The sequence below is a fragment of the Lithobates pipiens genome, unplaced genomic scaffold (assembly GCF_037356315.1).
Source record: "Lithobates pipiens isolate NorthernLeopardFrog02 unplaced genomic scaffold, aLitPip1_a1.2 Scaffold_8, whole genome shotgun sequence".
NCBI classification, from domain to species: Eukaryota; Metazoa; Chordata; class Amphibia; order Anura; family Ranidae; genus Lithobates; species Lithobates pipiens.
The window spans coordinates 449155692-449177570 of record NW_027507903.1 but is presented as its reverse complement, the minus strand read 5'-3'; the positions used below and the strand labels follow the sequence as shown (position 1 = coordinate 449177570).

At 41.9% G+C, this 21879-nt stretch overlaps 1 protein-coding gene across 1 annotated transcript in view; it reads right to left on the bottom strand.

Annotated features, from left to right (window-relative positions):
• The window catches only part of GALNT10 (polypeptide N-acetylgalactosaminyltransferase 10), a 339683-nt gene that overhangs the window by 140278 nt on the left and 177526 nt on the right, over positions 1-21879 (bottom strand). Inside the window, exon 2 of the mRNA XM_077468367.1 lies at positions 3968-4070. Within this exon, the coding sequence (XP_077324493.1) occupies positions 3968-4070 (103 nt within the window). The remainder of the gene's footprint in view (positions 1-3967; positions 4071-21879) is intronic.

The following is a 21879-nucleotide window of genomic DNA, read 5'->3' as shown; positions in this document are numbered from 1 at the left end:
TATATATACACACACACACACACATATATATATATATATATATATATACATATACATATACATATATATATATATATATATACACACATATACATATATATATATATATATATATATATATATATATATATATATAAAATGTTTGGGGTTTCCAATTCATTTTCTAGCAAAAAATACTGATTTCAACTTGTAAGCAACAAGTGTCAGTTGTTAAAACGGCCCTCATCTACAGACGGAAGTTCATTCCTTTGATCTAAAAGAAGGAAATGTTACAATGTTTCTCTTTAACAATGTTGTGATAAACTTGGCAGGCTGCCTGTTTTTAATTTTTTTTGACAGCTGTGTTCTTGAGCATAGAACTCTCTGCACTAAGACCCCTTTCACACTGGGTCACTTTGCAGGCGCTACAGCGCTAAAAATAGCGCCTGCAAAGCTGCTACTGTGTCTCCAATGTGAAAGCCCGAGGGCTTTTTTAAAAAAAAGTCCCGCTAGTAGCATCTTTGGAGCGGTGAAGGAGTGATGTGTATACCGCTCCTGCTCATTGAAATCAATGGGCAGCGCGGCTATACTGCTGGCAAGGCACTTCTGCAGCGGGTGGTTTTATCCTTTTCTCGTCTGCTAGCGGAGGGTAAAAGCTGGCAAATAGCGCTACAAAATTTACAGTAAAACGCAGCTAAAAACAGCAGCAATTTACCGCTGACGCACCTACCGCCCCGGTATGAAAGGGGCCTTACTCGAGGATATGCTGTATTAAAGTGGACCTTCAGTCATTTTTTTCAACTTTCCATCTATTAAATCTTCTATCCTTGTGGTTTTAACTTTGGATAGTAAAACTTTTTTTTTCTGCCAGTAAATAGCTTATACAGCCCACTTACTGTTTCTTGTCTGGTCATTAGCCTAGGCTTATGACATCATGCACAGCTCTCTCTCTCACAAAAGTTTTCCAGGAAAGGGGAGGGGGGGGGGGGGGGTCATAAGAGGGCCAATGAAAGCTTCAGGGCTGCAGGTGTGTCTATGTAAGCCCAGGAAGTGAACAGGCAGCAGCTGAAGATGCCCATAGTTAAAGTGGCTGCAGCCAGACTTAGTAGAAGGAGATTTCTGCAACATATTTGGCAAGTACAGAATCAAAGTATATTTATAAAATAATATGTAAAGTGGTTGGAGGGAAGCTTCAGAATGGCAAAGATGTTTGTATTACAAATTATGTGAGCTCTTTAATATCGCGAGGGGGGTTGAATCGTGATGTTGATTCTTTAAAGATTAATCGTGCAGCTCTAATGTGTAGACACCAAACACACAAATTATTGTGAGCAGAAATGTGCACTCCTTCTACACAAAGTATGAATGGGGCCTTAGATGTAAGGGATCACTACCATACTAGAATCATTGCAGAATCAGGGCTTGTTTAAATTAATGGTGTAAAAGTGTAGCACAACCACAAGGTTTTACCACCCTCTAATAGCTGAAGGGGCAGTGGCTGGGGGTGAACACATGTCACAACTGCAATACTCGGCTTCATGGCTGTGGTGGGAACTATACCTCCTGTTGTGCTTGGTGGGCACTATCGCCTGCCAGACACAACCAGTTCTAGTAAATGGAGCCACAATGCAATTGCACATAATGTGCATGTTTGCAGTGCAGTACTGCAGCATTTAGGGGCTTAAAATAGGTAATGAGGAGGCGATACAACTCCTTCATACCACCTGTCAAATGCTCTCTGAAGAGTGATCCAAATGCAGATCCCTCTTCAGTCTGCAAAGCAGGTGTAAATGTGTCACTCCTGTCTTGCAGCATGCCAAAGAATATTATGGGCTCTGGAAGGGCAGGATCTGAGGGGAAGGACTCTCTCTGTTCACACTGGTCAGCATATCTAACTGGGCAGGACTGAATTCCAATTGTTAACCATTCAATCCTGCCCCCCCAGCAGCACAGCCAGCTTTCAGAACAGGCTGTGTATAAAGGTGTTTCCTATTTGATTTTAAATAAAGCTGTAATCTGGGAGGCGGGACTTGGGAGGTTGGGACTCTTCCTGTAGATGTGACTGGATGGGATTGAATGCTAATGAGGATGTATTCAATCCCACTTACCATCGGAGCTGTGATGGAAGTTACATCATTTGCGCAGTCTCAAAAACTACAGAGGTGAATTTTAGGCCCCATTCACACCTAAGCGTAGCACTTTTGAGCGTTTTTTTTCTGGCGTTTTGTCGCACGTATTTGTGCGTTTGCATACATCGTTTTCCGGCGTTTTTGAGCTTTGGTATTTTTTTTATTAGCCAATAGGAACAATTATCATCTGTTTCATCATTTGTTGCTATGTTTTTGGATTTTGTCATCTGCTTCCTGCTCCAAAAATGCCCAAATCTGCCCGATTCGAGTGACAAAAAGGGATCCAGAACTTGTTTGAGCTTCAGGCGTAAGGCTTCAGGCGACCGAGTGGAGATGTGAACCATCTTCATAGAGAATAATGGATTTTTTCCCCTCAAGTGTTTTATAGCTTCAGACTTCAAGCTACAAAATGCTCAGGTGTGAATGGGGCCTTAGGCTAGAGATGCAGCAGAAAGTGGCTTTGGAAGGCATTCAGTTTACATGCAGACTATACAGGCGGTCACATGGTACAAAGCCTCAACTAAACCCAGAATATCAGAGGATCTGCCAACAACAGAGCAACATGGTACAGAGGTATGATCTATGCTGGGATTGATCATTCCATTCAGTTCTAGTGAAAAGAAAGTTGGAGTTCAGCTTTAAAGAGGTTGTAAAAAGGCAAAAGGTTTTTTCCCCTTCATGCATTTTACGCATGAAGGTAAAAAAATCTTCAGTGTGCAGCTCCCCCCCTCAGCTTCCCGAATACTTACCTAAGCCCAATCTCGATTCAGTGATGTACACGAGACCCATGGCTCCCCCGAGTCTCTCCCCTCTGATTGGCTGAGATGCAGCTGCTGTCAATCACAGCCAGTGAGGCGGGAGTGGGGGCAGGACTGAGCCGTGCTCTCTGTGTCTTATGGACACAGAGACCCGGGGCTCGGGAGCGAGTAAGCACAAATGCCCCCACAGCAAGCGGCTTGCTCTGGGGGCACACAGCAAGAGGGAGGAGACCTGAGCGCCGGTGGGGGACCAGAGAAGCGGAGGATAGAGGCTGCTCTGTGCAAAATCATTGCACAGAGCAGGTGAGTAGAAGTTTGTAAAGGAAATTATTATTTTTTTTAATAAAAAGTACTTTAATCACATGCAAGAAAAAAAAAAAAAAAAAAGATGTTTGCTTGCGCAATTGGATGGTAATAATCAGCAGAGCTTCCCCTCAGAACTAGAGCAACTGCACTTGCAGTTCACAGTATATTTGTCGTTAGCAAATCAACCTCACAGCCTGCAATCCAGGTTTTTGAGTGGGTGGAACTATTGCTCATTACTGATAGACTATGTAACCTTGGAGTGGACTTGAAGTCAGAAGAGATTTTGGTTGTAATTGATAACAGTGCAGCAGAGGCAGAGTATAGGTATATGAAAATGCACATTCCCTGGATTTCTAGCAGGATCAACAGGTATTTCCTGCACTTATCCAATGGATATAATAAAATGTTTAGATTAATATACGTAATAAAAGAGGTTTGTCGTTAGACTTTACCAGATTTTAACTACCGTAACTCATTCATAAGCAGTTTGTATGCAACACCAACAAGAGAAGTGTCAATGATTTTATAGAATGACCTTGTGAAGCAGTTTATTAATTCAGCTGCTTGATTCAAAACCACAGTGAATTTTCTGCCTTCTTTTTCATTAACATGCTGAAAGTCTGCACAGCAGATCTTCAATGTGTGCGAATTACATGTCCCTTTAGTTAGATACTATATACATTTTTCATCAGCGATCAAATCTGCAGACAACTGAGTTAAGCAAATAGCTTTTGTGAGGTCTTGAGAATTAAAACATTGACAGCCTCAGAAAGACTGTCAGTATTTCAGCATTACCTATTCGATCGTGGTCCTGCCTAATTTGCTCATGGTCATGCCAGTCCTTCCTTTCTGATCCTTTGTCATTGACATAGTCATCCTTCTGTCTTATTAGCGGAACCTGGAAAAGGAGAAGGAGATGAGAGGTGTTAAAAAGATTTTCTGCACTGCATCCCGCGGTAAACTGAAAATGGCAATTAAGCGTCAGTCGCCAAATCCTCTTAAAGCGATATTAAACCCAACAGCAAACATATATTATATCTCAGCTTACAAATTCTTAGATGTGATGGCTGCATTATTTTTCTTTTTTAGGCTTTCTTTCCTTTACTACTTGGTGATCCTGACAGTAAGTCTGTTGTTTTTCAACAGAACAAGCTCTCCTGCAGATGTAGCAGTGTTGAGACAAGCCATTTAAACAGGGGGTGCTAACAACAATCAGATTTTATTTATGGATGGAAAACCTTTATCCCAAAAAGCACAAAAATCTGTTGCGTGAGCTGAAGTTTAGCTTAAATGTGTCAGTATATCTAAATCTGCTAGTGTACATAGCATTCTCTCCCCCCCTCCCCCCAGACTGACAATATATATAGGTGGTGTGTTACTGACCAGATCCCCAGGTGAATGGGAGAACGCCAAAAAAAGAAAACTAATGCTATCACCACATCTAATAAGCTGCAATATATATTTCTGGTTTTGGGTTGAAAAACGTTTACATTTCATTATGGAAAAGACAACCTGAGCAATACATAAAAACACAAAGCTTCTCCTAACATGGTCATATAACCACATTAATTACCATAAAAGCATAATAAACATAAAAGAGGAAATGATGACTTTCAAATTTGATTAAAGCCAATCCCACTGGTCCCTGTTGTCTTCAGGTACCTGCGTGTCTCCCAGAAGACAGCGGGGGGTGGAGGAGGCGCCGGACATGGCGTAGATATCCATGGATATTGCGGCTATCTATGCCCGGAAGTGGGAGCAAATACCTGGATTAGGCAGGTATCTGCTCCCCCCTACCCCCTGAAAGGTGCCAAATGTGACACTGGAGGGGGGGGGGGGGGGGAGGATTCCGAAAAGCGGAAGTTCAATTTTTGGGTGGAACTCCACTTTAATATTACTTTAAAACTAAACTCTGGGAAACAAGACAAAATGTATTCTTGCAATGACCCCCACCCCACGGTGTATATTTTTGCTAATCTAGGGGTCTAGGGGAATGGCCCTATGTAGATTCCTCTCCAAGTAGCTTCAAGTTGCAGGCCTACCTCCTCATTGTGCATAATGAATCAGGGGGGCCACCCCCACAGCCTGGGGCTTGAGGACAGTGTTATCATAGCCAGGAATAAGGTGAGTAATACAGCTTATCCCTTCACCCCTAGCCTAAACAGATCGTTAAATAGATGGCTCTTCATCAAAAAGTAACTTTGAGGTTATTTTAGATAGGTTTGTCTGGTCTACGTAGAGATTATATATACGGACCATAAATACCCACACGTAGCAGCAGCAGCCAATAGTTAGATTTAGTTTCTTCCCTTCAAACCTTTTTCTGGAGCAGGTGAGTAATGAAAGTGAGAATTTTCCTCTCCTCCACAGTCTATACATGAGGTCTAGTACATGTCTACGTATAAGAAAATTATTCAGCTCAAGGCTTAGAGCAGCAAGACATCTCGCCAGAGAGCTCCAGAGCTGTTTACATCAATTAATTAAATAGTGGTAGAGAGCAGCCTTTCGAAGCTACACTGCAGAACTAATTAAGTTAATAAGTAAAATGTTAATAAAGTTGTGTGAGAAAATGCATAAAAATCTTCAACATCATTAAAGAAACGACTATATTTTAAATAATACTTGACAACAACTACGATTCCTTGTCTGTGGCCTGCAGTAATTAAAATTAAAGGTTTGTTTACTAAAGCAAAGAAACAGAAAATATTATAAAAACCATATAAAGAGGGCAGTCAGCGTAAGACCCAGGAGTCTCAGTGGACCAGGCCTCGGAAGAACAGTGGTCGGAGGTCTAATTATTGCTGGATACCACAACCCTAAAATCAATGGTCCCCGCTGGCATGTTTATTTACATATGGGCTAGATTGGCACTTTCATTACTGACCTGAGGGAGAGGGAAGAGACACATGGCAGCAGGGGATATCTGGGGTCCCCAAAGACCCTCAAGTTCACGCCATTGACAGACACAATCTACTACACATATTTTGCTGAGGATGGAGCTCCCAGACAGTGCCACAAATGTTGCATTTAGATGGCATTGGGTTTATTACAGCTCAGCCTAAGCCAAACATTTGTATTTAGTTTAGAACTAAAGGACTTCTGTCAGGCTTCTATGCGTCAGTGACAGCAAATGATGGGAAATCAATCCGGCAAGGTCACATACTACAACACATACTTATGTCAGGTTCCGTGGGACCCTTCTGTTCACAATAGTGTGGGACAGGATGTTGAATGTTAGTTACTTTGGCTGTGACTAATCAGTACCCCCACAGATATCGTTGGTGCTGCAGAAAAATGGAGATGTGCAGGTGGTCTATGGAGTGCATAAAAATCCCCTACAAGAAGTGAGGCAATTACCTCACATTCTCCATTCTGTATCCATAAGAAAAAGCTGAGAACTTTAAAGTCCAGAATTGTTCTGACTTAGGGACCAAGATGTTAAAACAAAACCCTTGGTATTGCTCTTCTGCTGGAACTAGAATAACCCCCTAACAGGAACAGTTACACAGGAGGCATTAGATCCACCTGTCGAGGTGGGGAAAGGAGTATGTTTGGGAGCACGGGGTGAAATTCCAGATTGTGGCCCTGGGAAACACCACTCTGCACCCACAGGTCCAAGATATGTTCGGTCAAGAAATGGGCGAAATTTTACTTCCCCCCACCCTGAGGGTTGCCATGTCACTGGGAATGGGGCTTGGCAGCTGACTTGGCTGATTTGGAAGGCAGCCTCTTACAAAAAAAATGTTCCAGCGTTGGACTTGGTGCTGGAAGCATCTGGAGTGGAAGGCCTACTGGTAGAGACGCAAGCCATATTATTTAAGGGGAGGCGAATACTCTTACCCCCTGTGATATCCTTTGTGTACGTACAGTGAGATCCATAAATATTGGGACATCAATGCAATTCTAATCTTTTTGGCTCTATACACCACCACAATGGATTTGTAATGAAACAAACAAGATGTGCTTTAACTGCAGACTTTTTACAACAGTTTTTATATGTGCTTCCCACTTTTTAAGGGATCAAAAGTAATGGGACAATTGGCTGCTCAGCTGTTCCATGGCCAGGTGTGCGTTATTCCCTCATTATCCCATTTACAAGGAGCAGATACAAGGTCCAGAGTTCATTTCAGGTGTACTATTTGCATTTGGAATCTATTGCTGTCAACTCTTAACATGAGATCCAAAGAGCTGTCACTATCAGTAAAGCAAGCCATCATTAGGCTAAAAAAACAAAACAAATCCATCAAAGAGATAGCAAGAACATTAGGTGTGGCTAAATCAACTGTTTGGAACATCCTTAAAAAGAAAGAACGCACCAGTGAGCTCAGCAACACCCGGAAGACCACAGAAAACAACTGTGGTGGATAATTGAAGCATTTGTTCCCTGGTAAAGAAAACACCCTTCACAACAGTTGGCCAGATCAAGGACACTCTCCAGGAGGTAAGTGTATGTGTGTCAAAGTCAACAATCAAGAGAAGACTTCACCAGTGAATACAGAGGGTTCACCACAAGATGCAAGCCAATGTTGAGCCTCAAAAACAGGAAGGCCATATTAGGGTTTGCCCAACAACATCTAAAAAAAGCCTTCACAGTTCTGGAACAACATCCTATAGACCAGTGATGGTGAACCTTGGCACCCCAGATGTTTTGGAACTACATTTCCCATTATGCTCATGCACTCGGCAGTGTAGTGGAGCATCGTGGGAAATGTAGTTCCAAAACATCTGGGGTGCCAAGGTTCGCCATCACTGCTATAGACAAATGAGACCAAGATCAACTTGTACCAGAGTGATGAGAAGAGTATGGAGAAGGAAAGGAACTGCTCATGATCCAAAGCATACCACCTCATCAGTAATGCATGGTGGTGGTAGTGTCATAGCGTGGGCATGTATGGCTGCCAATGGAACTGGTTCTCTTGTATTTATTGATGATGTGACTGCTGACAAAAGCAGCAGGATGAATTTCGAAGTATTTCGGGCAATATTATCTGCTCATATTCAGCAAAATGCTGCAGAATCCATTGGACGGCACTTCACAGTGCAGGTGGACAATGACCCGAAGCATACTGCGAAAGCAACTAAAGAGTTTTTTTAGGGAAAGAAGTAAAATGTTATGCAATGGCCAAGTCAATCAGACAAAACTGAAGGGAAAATGCCCCAAGAACAAGCAGGAACTGAAAACAGTTGCAGTAGAGGCCTGGCAGAGCATCACCAGGGATGAAACCCAGTGTCTGGTGATGTCTATGCGTTCCAGACTTCAGGCTGTAATTGACTGCAAAGGATTTGCAACCAAGAATTAAAAAGTGAAAGTTTGATGGATGATTGTTATTCTGTCCCATTACTTTTGGTCCCTTAAAAAGTGGGAGGCACATATACAAACTGTTGTAATTCCTACACCGTTCACCTGATTTGGATGTAAATACCCGCAAATTAAAGCTGGAAGTCTGCAGCTAAAGCACATCTTGTTTGTTTCATTTCAAATCCGCTGTGGTGGTGTATAGAGCCAAAAAGATTAGAGTTGTGTCGATGACCCAATATTCATGGACCTGACTGTATCCAAGGAGGTACCAAACAAGCGTTCTCCCTCAAAAGGTAGCCTCTCAAGACACTTCTTACAGGGAACTTCAGCTGATCAACATTGGAAATCTGGCAGAGAGAATCAGCCCAGACATTGTAAGGCTGTAGGTAACCATTCAGATTGACTGTAGGCATTGGCACCCACAACAATGGAACCAGGGTCACGAGCCATACCTTTTTTCCAGACCCCAGTGGACGGACGAATGGAAATAACTGCAAGCTTCATGGCAGAATCAGCCAGGGGAAAATGGCTTTAAAGAAGAACTACCGTATATACTCGAGTATAGGCCGACCCGAATATAAGCCGAGGCCCCCAATTTACCCCCAAAAAACTGGAAAAAATTATTGACTCGTGTATAAGCCGAGGGTGAGACATGCCTGTCCATCCCTGTGTGTCCGTCCATCCCTGTGGGTCCATCCATCCCTGTGTGTGTGTCCATGCATCCGTGTGTGTGTGTGTGTGTGTGTCCATGCATCCGTGTGTGTGTGTGTGTGTGTGTGTGTGTGTGTGTGTGTGTCCATGCATCCGTGTGTGTGTGTGTGTGTGTGTGTGTGTGTGTGTGTGTCCGTGCAGCCTACCTGTGTCCAGCCTGCCTGCGTCCCGTCCAGCCTGCGTCCCGTCCAGCCTGCGTCCCGTCCAGCCTGCGTCCCGGCCCGGCCCGTCCCGGCCCGGCCCGTCCCGTCCCGAGCCGAGCCTCCGTCCTTCAGCTCTTCGTCGGCGGCCATTCTAGGATTCAAAAGCCGCGCCTCCGTCGGTGATAGGCGGAACACTCAATTTCCCACTGACTGCTGTTCCGCCTATCGGATGTCCGTGATAGGCGGAACACTCAATTTCCCAGCAGCCTGTGTTCCGCCTATCACGGGCATCGTCTCATCCTCGTCCGTAGTACGAGGATGAGACGATGCCCGTGATAGGCGGAACACAGGCTGCTGGGAAATTCAGTGTTCCGCCTATCACAGGCGAAGGCGGAGGCGCGGCTTTTGAATTCTAGAATGGCCGCTGTCTGTCTGCTCGACACGCTGATCGAGCGGGCAGACAGCGATGACTCGAGTATAAGCCGAGGGGGGCACTTTCAGCCTCAAAAAAGAGGCTGAAAATCTCGGCTTATACTCGAGTATATACGGTATAACCTTTTAACATTGGATTATCCCACAGGGGAGCCAAGAGGGTTTATTAAGGTAGGAAATTGCAGGATCTACCACTGAAAGTGGCCATTTATACAAAAAGATTTCCTCAATAGGATACAGTTCAGCATGCTGCTTCTCAGATGAAGTCCCCATATAGAAGAGGCTCAACCCCAATACCCCAATCATGATTGTTGGCAGTGTAGTACTAGAGTTTTACTTCTTATGTATATGGCACATGTCTCCCCCACATGCTTGCTATTCCTCACCATCTGTCCCACCACATTCACTACTCCCTTCTGCAGAGGAGCTCCGTGCTGTCCGTCCCTCCTTATGTCCTCCTCCACTGCTGCTTTTAGGTTAGTCCCTACACTTCCCTCTTACATCTGTTAACTTTAAGGCTGTATCTGAGACATTCCAAGCTTGTGCACTGCCATCCTCCAGTTTAACACTTAACAATTTCTTAATGCAAGATAAATGTTTACACTGGCTAAAAACAATTAAAGTAATTATATGTTAGCAATTCCCAGCTGAAAAATATGATAGTTGCTATTTAGACTATTACCCATGTATGCCACTTTATAACTCAAACCTTCATAGAGTGGGATGTGGTAATGGCATACATTAAATACTCTATAATGAAATTAAGACAAATAATATAAATATACACTACCACCCAGGTACCCAACAATCTAATTGCCAAGTACAGCATGCAAATTTACAATATACCCATGTGTACCTGGCATGTCTGCTCAGCTCAATGCCTATTAAATTTCTACTTAATAACATTATGTGTATGTTGATGCAGGACTAACACACAGCACCCCGCAGAATTTTTCCTTCCCCTCCACCCAAAAAAAAGTTTTTCTTCCATATTGTTTTTGACTACCATATTAAATAAAGATTTTGAACACAATGATTAGGGAAAAAATGCCTTATATTTCACCGTTGAGGTGAACTATAACCACCCACTCCAGATTTTTACGAAAACAAGCTTCCTGTCTTTTTACCAATGCTGGAAGCTCTTACTCCACATCTTTTACTGCTCTAATCCAGTGTCCCACCACTGGAGAAGACTTCCAATGTGTCGGTGTCCTGTAAGAATACCGCTACCCATCAGAAAATGTAATGGAAGGGAAATTCCCAGCAAAAAAATGCTTACTGCACATGCGTTCCAACATGGCCACTATGCATTCCAATAGGTTTGCTAATCTGAAAGAGCACGAAGGCGGCAGTGGGCATCTTCTTACACCCAGCCAAGTCTTCAACTTCACACTTATTTTAGCAGTAAACTCACCTTATATACTCAAATACAGTATTTTTCAATCTGTGACACTGTTTTCATGTTGCATTTGAAAAGCAGGGACAAGTCTGCAGGAAGGTGGTGATGGCCATCTTGGTACACCTTGCACTGCTCAGCGCCAAAATGATTATATAGTGAAATTAACTATTTCACTCTGTCGCAGTAAATAATCTATTTCAGTATACAAGACAAGTTAACTGATAAAATAAGTGTGAAATGCAAGACTTGCCTGGGTGTAACAAGATGTTCGCTGCCGCCTTCATGGTCTGTCAGATTAGCAAACCTATTGAAAAGGCATAGCGGCCATGCTGGAACGCATAGAGCATGCGCAATAAGCATTTTTGTTCGCAGTGTAATTTCCGTTGCATTTTCTGATGGGTAGTGGCATTTTGATAGAACACCGATATGCAGGCCCTCACTGCAATAAAGAGGAACTACAGTCTGCTCACATAATTTGTACTAAAAACATCTTTGCCATTCTGAGGCTTCCCTCCAACCACTTTGCATATTATTTTATATATACCGTGATTCTGAACTTGCCAAATATGCTGCAGAAATCTCCCTCCGCTGAGGCTGGCTGCATCCATTTTAACCTTGGGCAGCTGAAAATGCTGCCTGTTCCCTTCCTGGATTTACACAGACACAGAGGCACACCTCTAGCTCTGCAGCTCCTATTGGCCCTCTTATGACTCATTCCCCCTTCCCTTCCTGGCAAACTCTCATGAGAGTGAGAGAGAAAGAGCTGTGCATGATATCATAAGCCTAGGCTTTTTTACCAGACAAGAAACAGGAAGTGGGTTGTATAAGGTTTGTACTGGCAGAAAAAAAAAAGTTTTACTATCCAAAGTTAAAAACAACAAGGGCAGAGGATATAATAGATGGAAAGATGAAAAAAGTTCCATGTTTTACCATTGATTTGTGATTTCTACCCCTCGTGAGAGAGGGTTGAGATGTAACAAACATGCTGCTGGGTCCAGATCAAGGGAAAGGCCAGAGATATCTTTAATTAAAGTGCACAACTCTTGCCAATAGGGGCGAATTCTGGCACATGTCTAGTCAAAAGCTTGTACCTGCTTCCTGCAGTCTCAAAGAGATAGAAGTTTTAATAGATCTCTTTGATCGGCCAAATTTGTTATATTCAAATCTTTTTCTCATGGAGACACAAAAAAAGGGAACGTGAAAACCAGAGGGTGCTATCAATGTAGTGTATGCCTTAGATAGTTCCCGCTGTCCTGGCCGGCCCTCTATACATAATCGCTTGAAACTAGGAAATGGCGTATATTTTACACCACTTTGTTAACCTAGAAGTAGAGAGCTGTGATTCTAGCCAAAATGAGATCACAATTTTCTTTGCTTAGAATAAAGATCACGATTCTCTCGCGGCGTAAAGTCTTTTACATTATACAAAAAAAATTGGGCTAACTTTACTGGTTAATTTTTTTTTTTGTTTTTCTTCATTAATTTTTTCCAAAAAAATTGCATTTGAAAGACCGCTGCGCAAATACAGTGTGACATGAAATATTGCAACAACCACCATTTTATTCTCTAGGGTCTCTACTAAAAAATATATATATATATATATATATATATATATATATATATATATATAATGTTTGGGGGTTCTAAGTAATTTTCTAGCAAAAAAAAAATTATTTCAACTTGAAACCAACAAATGTCAGAAAAAGATTTAGTGTTTAAGTGGTTAAATGTTCCTCTTTTACACACAGAAGTCTATTCCTTTGACAAGTCGTTACAATGTTTATACTTAGTTCCACTGCTAAAGAATGTTGTGATACTTGGCAGACTGCCTGTTTTTTCTTCCTTTCTTTTGACAGCTGTCGGCTTTAGCAGAGCAGAGAGAATTCTCTGCATAGAAAGAATCGGGAAATACTTTTGTCAAGATCGTGGGAAAAATAAAAAAATTAAAAAATCGCAATAACGATTCTGGACGATTAATCGTGCAGCTCTACCTAGAATCTTAGCACATGTGTTTGATTAATTTGGCACATGTAATCAAACATCAGAAACTGTCAAAGAATTTGGCACAGCTGGTGCCAACTTGTCTTTTGGTATGACTTGGTGCCATATCACAAAGAACTTGTCTTAAGCATTACTTCCTTGGCACATAAATATCCACCACAAAAAACTGATGCATTTCCCTTGGCCGAATACTTTAGTGTAGGAAATTTCTAAACTCTGCAGCTAGACTCCGATCGGAGGCAGGCAGGAATCTTGCAAAGATGTTCTAGAAAGTCTACATAGAGATGAGGCCCTGAGTGGGCAGATATGGGGATGATAAATGCCCTCACCTGTTCATACAGCTGCACATAACAAGCTCCTCATTCTAAGTACAATTTGAAATGCATGACGCCTTCTGTCTCTTCTCCCAGCGGTAACCATGGAGTCTGCTGTGGTATTGTGTCTTACACACTGCTACAGTGTTCGGCTCTGACTGCAGAAGGCCCGCAGACCATGACAGAAATCCTGGTCTCACGATCATCGCAATTCAGAAATCTATATTTAGCATAGATAGCCTTTCCTATAATCCCCAATTAAAATGAACAACAAAGGGCAATGATATTAAAACCAGTTTACAAGGAGTCTAACATGATCGCAATCTGCATTCGAAGCATACATCTATGCGCGCGTAGGTGCCAGCACATACCGCGCACAGCCCCATCCAATAATTCATCTCAATGGGCAGCAGCAGGTCCCCAGAAAGTCGTTTCTGCACATCGTATGACCGTGTGAATGAAACCATAAAAGTGGACCTTCTACCAAAAAATGACAAGTGAAGCTGGTCCATTAATATATGTAAAAGTAAAACCTTTTTCTTTTTTCAGTAGTGCAGCCCGTCACTGTATGAATCCTTGTCTAGGCAAGGATGATGTAGTGATAACCCCCTCCCTAATTGGGATGTCCAGGAGGCAGTTTTCGGTGAAGGACAAAATTTTGGACACCAAAACTGCACCAAAGCCGTGGGACTTAATAAAATTCTAAGGCAAAGTGTAGCTCATTCCCACAAAAATGGCAGGTACACTGTGCTGCATCAACGCACCACACCAGGTCAATGTGAAAGAGGCCTGTATTGACAAAGGTTTTTCTTTTGTATAGTGCAGGGAAGGGTTAACACCCCTGGAAACTATCATACATGCAGCACTGTAGTTGGGGGGGGGGGGGGGGGTGGGCCGGGGTTGTTGTAAGTACAGCAGCAAAGATTTTATACTGCAAAACTATATAGCGGGGTGTCCAACCTGCAGCCCAAGACTGCTATGAATGTGGCACAACATAAAATTGCAAACTAAAATTGCTAAAAAATGTTGTTTTATTGGGGGGAATGGTTTGTAAAAATGCATTTCCCCCCCAAAAAAATAATGACGTTTTATTACTCAAAAAGGTACATTATTTATATCAGTGTTCATTACCTTATGATCTACCCGACTTTTTCTGCTCATTAGCTATCCTTATTGTTAATGTATTTTATTCTTCTTCTAGTGCATTCATAGCAGTCCTGGGCTGCAGGTTTGACACCCCTGTTCTATATTGTTGCTGAGTATTCTTTAAAGTGTTACTAAACCCACAACAGTAAAATCAGTCTGTATGCAATAAAGCAGTTATTATACTCACTGAGGAACCTATTAGGTTAATCCTGTGCATTGTGTGGAAAGGCTGTTTGATCCTATCTTTTGTGTTCCTCCCCTTCTTCCACAGTCCCCAAGCAACCCCCTGATAGAACAGAGCCTTGGTGAAAAGCTGCACATGCTCAGTTTGGGGTGTATTGCTCAGTTGAGTTTTTTTTTTTTTTTTATTGGGAGAGTGCATGTGATCAGCACAGGGCCAATCGGTGCTGCCCAGACAGATGGTCAAGGGCCCTGCAGCCTCATAGGACAGTCAGAGTAAAATGAAAACTCCTCCTACAAACTTTAACAAGTCACTGGCCACAGTCACAGGACTGATCTAACTGCTGATGAATAAAGATATTTAGCAGTTTATATTTAATAAAACTATTGCATTTCCATGTTCTGTGTACTGTTGGAGACCAGATGTAGTGAATGCATGGTCCTGGATTTATTAACACTTTAACTGTGTTTGTATTCAGGTTGTCTGAACTTATCCTGATCATCAGCCTATTGCACATGCTCTAATCAGCCATTGCTCTGGTTACATCCCACCCTTTTCCACCACTGCGGCTTGTGGGGAGTCAGGCAGAAGCATAACACGGCTATTCAGTAACAACCTACACATTATATAACCTAGTCTAAAGAGAATAATGTAAATTTGGATCATATGCTGAAGATCCATCATTTTCTATAAGTGTGAATTTGATCTGTTCAATGTAAATGATAGCAAAGTGTGTTTTAGAAAGCCTGTTTCTGTATATAATGTAAATTGGAAGCCATATTTGCTCATTACCCAGCATAATAAAATAAACACACTGCAAGCACTCAAAGTTCTTTATCCACACAATAATAACTTGGAACCAACACAATCAGCGATATACTCCAGCGGTATGAGTCACCTAGCTCTTACTTCTCTATAGAAAAAGAGTAGCAGTATTCCGCAGTTTGCAGATAAGGAGGCGGGCCCGGGTCTCAAATCTCCAAACGTTTTATTAAAGTAATACTGCACTTTCACAGAACACATATACTGTATAAAAGATGTGATTGGTTAACTTTACTGAAGATAAATTCTGTTTCCAGCACTAATGCCTAGTCCTATATTTGCATCCATCTATGTTATAAGCAAGCTGTTCCTGGCCTCCAGACACCGCTCTATAGATAGGTGGGCGCTGCATTGTGCTGCATAAGCAATCTGTCTCCCAGGAGCAGCTTTTTCAGAGCCAGAAGGCTGCATGGGGTATTTCTGTAAACAGGACTTCTTCATGTACATATGGGCTTCACTATGAGAATAAGCAATTTTAGAAAGCAGTTACAAAGTACGTACAAAGCTTTTATTATGCTTCAAGAAGCTTTGCTGAAGCCTTTAACCCCTTGCCTATCAAGGTACGATTATAAACGCCTCTCGTATTGATGGCATAAAAAGTAAACGCATACCTGAAGCTGTGAGCTGGTTATTAATTTTTTTAGAGGATTTTAGGGATTTCATGTAAAAATGATCTGATCTGTCTGATTACTTTTTTTTCAGAAGGTGCGTCCACAACACCCCCTCCTCCACTGTTGACAGCACATTTTTTATTTTTCATTACCAGTAATCCCCGCTGTGGTTTGTTCCCATTGTAGCGCTACCACCGAAGGAGCCGCTAAAGTATAGTTGTGGTGCTACAAATACCGGAGATGTGAACAAAGGAAATGGTGTCTGTATACAGTGTCTATGTCATTAAATGGGCAGGTGCCCGCTCACCCAATACTGCAACAGATGAAGGTGGTGATGAAAGTGACTTTACAGGCTCTCCCTTTGGTTCCTGGCTCAGGGGACAGCCCAAAATGTGTGATTTTTTTTTTACTGTTAATGATAATGGTAAACAGGACAAATAGAGAGGGTTGATCTCCTTAACGGAGACACAGGCAGCAATAAAAAGTGAAAAGCATTCTAATCCCCCTCCACTCTATCCAAAAAAAAGGTTTTGTCTTTAGTTATACTTTAATTGTAACGCCAGCAAAAAAAATATATTTTTATGTTTTTTGGATAGCATAGGGAAAGGATAACACCCCTGCTACATTTGTTTTGCTGTCTGTGTCCCTGTTCATAAGATTTCACCTCACTTTATGTCCCTGTGACAACTGGATTTTTGGGTTCTTGTGAAAACAAGGATTGATGATAAAACTTCATTGGAAACACATTGTTCCCATTATTACTCTTACAGGAGTGAATTTCCCTTCCTGGGGGTAGATTTTCTCTCACTTCCTATTGTTTCCCTCTGTTTGAGTCGTATGTAAGTCAGATGTTTGTAACTGAGGGACTGCCTGTACACATTGGTTTAAAGTGATTATAAAGGCAGAAGGTTTTTTTTTACCTTAATGCATTCTCTGTTCTGAGCATTTTCGTACACATTTTCCTAAGAATTTTCCTAAGAACTTTAATTTGAAATTCTATCCATCTATGGTCAGCTTAGAGTCCGCTGTAAAGTATACTAAACTTTACTAAAATACTAAATCTTTGGGTTTCTTTAGGTTACGTAGGGAAAGGTAGTGAAGTTTTTATTGCTGTCCGTATTCTGGCTAGGGGCAATTACCTTTTCAATTTGCCCTGGCGACCATTGCGAATGGGACAGAAAGTGGTATGAAACCCAACAAGTTACATCTGGCACCAGGACAGGAGGTCAGGAGAAATTTTCCAACAGGGACACATGTTCAGTTGACATTAGAAAGATTTTATCTCATTTCTTATTGTGTCTTCAGTACAGAACGTGAAGGAAAATCTCCTGAAGTGGACACAGCGGAGCAGGTACAGTCTTTCAGCTTAAAAACTGAAGGCATTTTATTTCACCAGCACAAAACCTTTCCAACATGAGAAATCAAGTTGAGTACTCCTTCCCCAGTGTTCACAGATCTTAGATGCTCTTGTACTCTGCCTTCTTAGATGTGAGCACTCCTCCCCTCCAGCTAAAATAACCAGAATTGATGGCGACTGGAGTTCCCGCTGTGCTTTTGAAAAAGTATATAGTTGAAACCGTTGTTAGTGTAAGTTTTATCCTTAGTACCTTAGCTCTATTCTGGCTTTAATAAAACATTTGGATAGTGGAGCACGGTGCTAGGGTATGGCTATTTGTACTGATCTTGAATATTGATTTTTAGCCATCAGTTGCATTAATAATGCTCCCAGTCCATTTACTTACAGTAAGGCCCCTTTCACACGGGACAGATCAGTAATGATCCGCCCCGTGATGATCCGCTTGCTCAGCGGGGATCCCTCCGTTGTCCCCGCTGAGCTGGCGGCAGACAGGGCGGTCTCTGCACACTGTGCAGGGACTGCCCTGTCAGATCTCCGCTCTCCTCTATGGGGGATCGGATGAGCACGGACCATCTGTCCGTGTTCATCCGATCCGCTCTGCAGACGGACAGAAAAATAGGATTTTCCTCCGTCTGCAGAATCGGACAATAGCGGGTGTCTGCGGATGCTTATCCGCAGACACTCGCTATCCCATAGGAATGCATGTATGTCCGTAGTTCATCCGCAAACGGATGGATGAAATATGGACATAATGTCCACGTGTGTGAAAGGGGCCTAAAGTCCTAGAAACATTAATCTCAGGTGTGGTTCTTTTCTCTGGATAGTCAATAAAAATGTTGCCGTTCTCGTTACTGGATTTATAAATAGAAAATATATAAGTATGGTATATTGCATAGATCAATATGCAAAAAGGGTGAGGTACCAATCAGAAAATCCCCAAGTACACTACCTCTTAAACATTTGACTAGGCCTCAATGTCTTCTAGATCTTACTTAAAAAGTCTCTGAAAGACTGATGGTTACCTTCAAAATCACGAACTAATGCTGGCTGTGCTAGAGTTTAGGCTCCTTGGCAATTGAGGTTAAAGTGACATATCAACATTCACTTCTAAAGAAGCACAGCATGGAAAGGTTCTTGTACATAACGTCCTACTCAACTATACCTCTCCATATGGGAGGGACAGTAGCAGCTTGCTTCCTCTAGGCCTTAAACTCTCTTCCTTCAGCAGCCAACATCTTCATGGGTTCCTCCCAGGAAGGTAGATCCCTGCAGCCTTCTACACACTGGGCCACAGCCTAGGAAAGTCTGACCTCTAAGCAGACATCTTTATAAGGCAAAAAGAAAAGAGGCAAAACAAAAATTGGCTCAGATATTTAATCCCTCCCAGCATGTCTCAGCGGGTTCCCCAGGTAAACTGACTGGCCACTGTATCCATAAGCCTAGGTTCACACTAGCTCAGTTTCCCTGGGGCTGCGTTGGAATGGCCTGCCGTACCTAAGGAAAATGCAGGGAAAAGTCCTGCATCTTAACCATAATCACAGCCTCAGGGAAACTGGATAATGCTATATTTCCAGCATGGGAAAACGTGCTGCAGTTTCCAGTGCATAGAGGGTGCCATTAAGAATTAACGGCAACCCTGCGCATCTGCTAACAGCAGCACATTTTTGATGTGGGAAAGCTTGCGACTACACACAGTCCCGCAGCTGCATATAGCGTGGACCTAGCCTAACACAGAATATACTGCATCTCTCTAGCGCACCCTCAGACAACATGTGGCACAGAAAATTCACTCGTAATTAGAGGAGCACTCCTGTTGAGATACAGTAAAGCTTACTTTACCCCAGTGGATTTTTAAATGAACATTTGTACAAACATTCATATGAAAATTCTTTGTACATTCAGTGAGAGGAAAAATTGTTTAAAGTTTTATTTACTTTTACCATTTGTTTTAAGAATGTAATTTCCCAAAAAACTCGCACACACAGTTAGACATTTGTTTGTTGAAGAAAAATGTAGCATCCTACTACTTTGAATTTTCCCATCACTGTAAAAAGGAACGTCTTTTTATCCCAGCTAATGATTAGAAAAGCCAACAAATGTTCTTAAAACAAAAGATTTTGATTGAAATTCTATTAGTGTATAGCCAGCTTTAGGCTGACTACACGTTCCGCTGCTGACAGCAGAATTCACGAAAATTCATAAAGGAAATTAGTAAACATACTACATTCCTACTCTAACCAGGGCTTTAAATAGGCTATATCGCCCAGTGCCAGTAACCGCGGCTTGCTCAGTGTTTATGTGATTAGGATCACTGCTTCCCATCAGTAGTTGACCGTGAGCTGTTACTGATAGCTCAGTCACAGCTATGGAGTATAGCTTTAGCAAAGAAAAAACATATATAGCACTAGCTAGTTAATAGAGATAACACCACACAATTTCTAATATTCATGTCTAAAACCAGAATATAAATATCCTTGATTGACAAGTAAGGCATTTTTCACTATTCAGTAGCTTGTATTTAAGCTATAATTTTCCGTCAGCTCCTACTCCCCAAATCAGGAAAAATATATATTTAGCTGCAGATAAATGCATTGCCCGTGTCTGCAAATCAGTTTCACACTGATAAAGAGCAAAAGTTTTACACTAAAAGGAGGAAAATTATACTTTACAGACAAAGTTTTACCACTGATTACCTGCCCTAATTATTATTCCATTGCACATTATAGGAAAGCTGTAGTGTATTTTCATCAGTGTTGTCTTTCCATAACGTCCCTTCTTTCTACTCATTTCACCCAATCACATGTATAATTTTACATTTTTGGAGAATACCTTTTTTTAATTTTTTTAAACCTGACCATAGTTACTACTTTCTCTCCTAGACAAGAATGATATCCACCAGACGCCTGTAGCCTCCTGAGATATTCACAACACTTCTGGAGGCTTCAGGGCAATCTGCAGTGCATCATCTGGGGGCCGGTGTCTCTTTCTGGTTCTTGCAGCTGGCCCCTTGATGAAGAGCTGTGGAGCATGCATGTCAACAGGGGGGCAGCTGCAAGAACTAATCCCGCCTACACACGATTGGAATTCTCATCGGAAAAAGCTGTGATGGTTTTTCCGACAGAATTCCGTTCAAGCTGTCTTGCCTACACACCAAATTCCGATCGTTTAGAACGCAGTGATGTACAACATGTACGATGGGACTAGAAAAAGGAAGTTCAATAGCCAGTAGCCAATAGCTTCCGTTTCGTAGTTGAATCTAAGCATGCCTGATTTTTGGCATATCGGAATTGCATAATACACGATCAGAATTTCTGGCTCTCATCAGTCTTTTTCTGTCCGGAATTCCGATCGTGTGTATGCGGCATATTTTTAGCACTGATCACTGTAATAATGGCACTGGTCCCACCAAAAAAAGTGTCAGCTAGCTGTATGATTTGTCCGTTGCAATATTGCAGTCCCGCTATAAGTCGTTGATCGCTGCCATTACTAGTAAAAAATAAAAAAAAATATCCAATAGTTTGTAGACACTATACAGTGGGGATCGAAAGTTTGGGTACTCCAGGTAAAAATGTGCATTAATGTGCATAACGAAGCCAAGGAAAGATGGAAAAATCTCCAAATGGCATCAAATTACAGATTAGACATTCTTATAATATGTCAAAAAAAGTTAGATTTTATTTCCATCATTTACACTTTCAAAATTACAGAAAACAAAAAAATGGCGTCTGCAAAAGTTTGGGCACCCTGCAGAGTTAATATCTTGTACTGCCCCCTTTGGCAAGTATCACAGCTTGTAAACGCTTTTTGTAGCCAGCCAAGAGTCTTTCAATTCTTGTTTGAGGTATCTTTGCCCATTCTTCCTTACAAAAGTGTTCCAGTTCTTTGAGATTTCTGGGCTGTCTGTCACACACTGCTCTTTTAAGGTCTATCCATAGATTTTCAATAATGTTGAGGTCAGGAGATTGTGAAGGCCATGGCAAAACCTTCAGTTTACGCCTCTTGATGTAATCCCCCATGGATTTTGAGGTGTGTTTAGGATCATTATCCATTTGTAGAAGCCATCCTCTCTTTAACTTCAGCTTTTTCACAGATGGTATCAAGTTACCATTCAAAATTTGCTGAAATTTTATTGGATCAATTTTTCCTTCTACTTGTGAAATGTTCCCTGTGCCACTGGCTGCAATACAACCCCAAAGCATGATTGATCCACCCCCATGCTTAACAATTGGACAGAGGTTCTTTTCATTAAATTCTGTACCCTTTCTTCTCCAAATGTACCTTGTGCTCATTC